We start from the raw sequence: 3,620 nt of genomic DNA on the forward strand, positions 1-3,620 counted from the left end.
ACTGCGTGCATGATATGGGCTGCTTGTTATGTGCTTAAATTTCCACTCGTCCGTAAATCTTTTGAACTCCTCTCGATATTGTGGTCCATTATCCGCTCTAACCACCTCCGGTATCCCAAATCGAGTAAAAATCTTCTTTGCAACAGCGATGACTGTCGCTGCTGACGTAACCTTTAGCTCTGCTATTTCGAAATATCTGGAAAAGTAATCTACAAAAATAATATAGTCTTTGTTTTTACATTGAAACAAGTCTGTTCCAACTATCTGCCACGGTCTTTTCGGTACTTGGCTTGGCATTAATGGTTCCACCACTTGTGGTCTATGCTCAATGCATTTCTCGCATTTAGATATCAAATTTTTGATATCGGTGTTGATGCCCGGCCATCAGACAGCTTCTTTTGCTCTGTCCGTGCAACGAGTTATGCCTAGATGCCCTGTGTGAAGGCGATCTAACATCTGTTTGCGTAGCCCTCCGGTCGGAATGTAGGCTCTTGTATTATAAACTATGATGTCCTTGAGCTCCGCTAAGTTTCCCCGATGCTCGAAGAACCCTCTTGCTGCCCTGTCTACGTCCGCTTTGTGGATAGGCCATCCTTCTCGTATATACCTTCTAAGTATACTTGCTGTATTATCTTGCTTTTGCGTCTCCGCCACCTCTTGCAGAAGTTTATCTCCTATCGGAGTTGCGGCCTCCACTGCCTGTACATACGATTTTACGTCTTGGTCGAATAAGATGTCCTCTTCTTTAAGTCCTTGCTTTTGTGGCGCCCGAGATAAGGTATCCGCAGTATATAGCTCCTTTCCGGGTACATGTTGCACTTCATAACTGAATCGCATGAGTCTCATACGAAAACGTTGTAACCTTGCCGATAATTCGCATATCGGTTTGCTTCCTAGTAGGGCTACTAGTGGTTTATGATCTGTCTGCAGTATTATCTGTGCTCCCAATATGTAATCGGAAAACTTCTCGCATGCCCACGTAAGTGCTAACGCCTCCTTTTCGATCTGTGCGTATCTTTTCTCCGTTTCTGTTAATCCTCGCGACGCGTAGCTTACGGGATGCCAGGTACCCTTGTTGTCCTGTTCTAACACCGCTCCCAGTCCGTAACTGGATGAGTCCGCTGATACGCGTGATTTCTTGGCTGGATCAAAAAATACCAATGTCGGTGCTTCGGACAGCATTTCTTTTATCTTACTAAACGCTTGATCATGGGCCGCCGTCCACATATATTCCTGGTTTTTCTTCAATAAATCTCTGAGGGGCTGCGCTATGTCCGCTAAATGACCCAAGAACTTCAAATGGTAATGCACCATCCCTAGAAACCGGCGTAATTCTACCGCTGATTTCGGCCTTTCTAACTCTCTCACCGCTGTAACTTTCTCAGGATCTGGTTGCACTCCTTTGTCCGCTGATATCACGTGACCCAAAAATTTCACGCTTGAGGTTCGGAATATACACTTACTTTTGTTTAATGTAATTCCGTTGTCTCTTAGTCTTCGCAGAACATATTCTAATCTCTCATCGTGCTCGGCTTCCGTGGCTCCGAAAACCAGTATATCATCCATCAGGGTGCTAACCCCTTCCGCTCCTTCCAGGATGTCACTTATCTTTCTTTGGAAGTGCTCTCCTGCCGATGTCAACCCCATCGGTAATCTATTAAATTGGAATCGCCCGAACGGAGTAATAAACGCTGTTAATCTTCTTGAGTTTTCATTCAACTCTATCTGGTAATATCCTGAACATGCGTCTAATTTAGTGAATATTTTAGCTCCTGCTAAACGACCCAACGTTTCGTCCACCACTGGTAACATGTGCTTCTCCCGTTGGACGCTCTTGTTAAGCTGTGTATAATCCACGCAAATTCGGACGTCTCCTCCCGGTTTAGGTACGACTACCATTCCGGCACACCATTCCGTTGGTTCCTCCACTGGGCTGATAACTCCTTCCTTTTGCATCGTATTCAGCGCCCGCCGCACTGCTTCGCGAAGCGGAATTGCCACCCTCCTCGGTGATGTTATTGCATACGGTCGTGCGCCTTCTTTCAATCTCAGAGTATAGGGACTGGACAAGCATCCTAACCCCTTAAATAACTCTGGGTATCTATCTTCCGGTTTTTTAGTGACGGCGTTCACCCATCGAATGATGCCCATCTTCTCTATGGCCGTCCGACTAAGTAGTGGCTCTTTGGCCCCCGGTACTACGTATATCTTCTCCTTGCAACGTTGACCCCGCCATTCCATGTTGGCTTCAATCATCGCCTTTACTGGGATAATTAGGTTACCTACCGCTCGTAAGTCTTTCGGTTGCTGCATTGAAATGTTACTGAAACTTTCTTTACGTAGTGCTTCTCCTATAATCGATACGTCGGCCCCTGAGTCTATCTTGAAATCTACCGGTATTCCCTCGATGCTAACCGTCGTTCTCCACGGTGTGTAATCTGCTGCTGTTGCTTTATTCCTGACTCGATCTGCAAATACTGAATCGGCTGCAGTGTATGTTTCTTTATTGCTAATCTCTTCTTTTGATCTAACCTCGCTTACTTTCTTCTTTTTCAGGGTACAGACTGTTTCCCAATGTCCTTTTTTCTTACAGTGGTTGCATGCCGACTGCCTTGCTGGACATTCTACAAATGCATGTTGAGGTGTGCGCCCGCACCTGCCGCACTTCTTGAGTGATGCGTTATCGTTTGGCCTACCTTTTTGCTGCTGCCTCGGTGCCGTTTTGTAGCGTCTATTCGCTCCTTTTTGATAAACGTAATCTACTTCCGTCCTACCGCTTACTGAGGCGTCTGATCCTCTCACCACGTTTTGCTGGCGTTTGACTTCATCCGCCTGTCGCGCTTTGGTGATGGCTCGTTCTAAGGTTAAGTCGGCCTGTAACTGCATAGCCTCTGACAGCTTTGTGTTTCTTACCCCTACGACGATTCTATCTCTTATTAATTCTTCGCGCAAATCTCCAAAATTACATGTTTCTGCTAGACTAAACAAATCCGCGATAAAATCATCGACATTCTCATTTGCGTCCTGCCGGCGTTGATTAAACCGCGCTCGCTCATATATCAAATTAGTTTTCTCACCGAAATGGGTCTTAAATTTTCCTATGACCGTGTCATACCTTTTGAGTTCCTCTTGACTTAATTTGAAGGACAATAGAATATCATCCGCCTTGTCTCCCATGGAGTAAATTAATAGGTTCACCTGGTCTTCCTCCGACCTCTGCGCAAGGCCTGCTGCTCGGCGATACCTTTCCCATCGTTGCGACCAACGATTCCAATCTTCCGCGTGGAAAGTAAACGGTTTCGGTGGGTCCAGTTGTGGTATCAGTATTGGTTTCTGTTCGTCTGGCATCTTCTAATGTGCTTCTAACCTCTTCGTCGACGTGTCTGTTCTATCTTTTCTCTTCCTCGGTGGGGTGGGTTTTTCCGCGCTGCCACCATGTGTTGGTGTCGAGACCGACTCCTTTTACTTCGGGTGAAGGGTTACGCGAATATAATATAGTCGTGGTACGCAATATAACTATTCTTTACTTGTACTTTATTCTCACGACGTTCGCCCTTGCCTCGTGGACTACACACCTCCTTAGTACGCCGCCAAGCCTTCAGAGCGCGCCTCATACGACA

At 46.2% G+C, this 3,620-nt stretch overlaps 1 protein-coding gene across 1 annotated transcript; it reads right to left on the reverse strand.

The window, feature by feature from the left end:
• Nucleotides 1–282: 282 nt before the first annotated feature.
• Nucleotides 283–3,490, reverse strand: LOC105568222 (uncharacterized protein K02A2.6-like). Its single transcript, XM_012023696.1, has one exon. The coding sequence runs from the start codon at nucleotides 3,346–3,348 to the stop codon at nucleotides 385–387; it is 2,964 nt and encodes a 987-aa protein (XP_011879086.1). The 5' UTR covers nucleotides 3,349–3,490; the 3' UTR covers nucleotides 283–384.
• Nucleotides 3,491–3,620: the final 130 nt, after the last annotated feature.

The sequence above is a fragment of the Vollenhovia emeryi genome, unplaced genomic scaffold (assembly GCF_000949405.1).
Source record: "Vollenhovia emeryi isolate VEMERY1.0 unplaced genomic scaffold, V.emery_V1.0 DF942622.1, whole genome shotgun sequence".
Classification (NCBI taxonomy): domain Eukaryota; kingdom Metazoa; phylum Arthropoda; class Insecta; order Hymenoptera; family Formicidae; genus Vollenhovia; species Vollenhovia emeryi.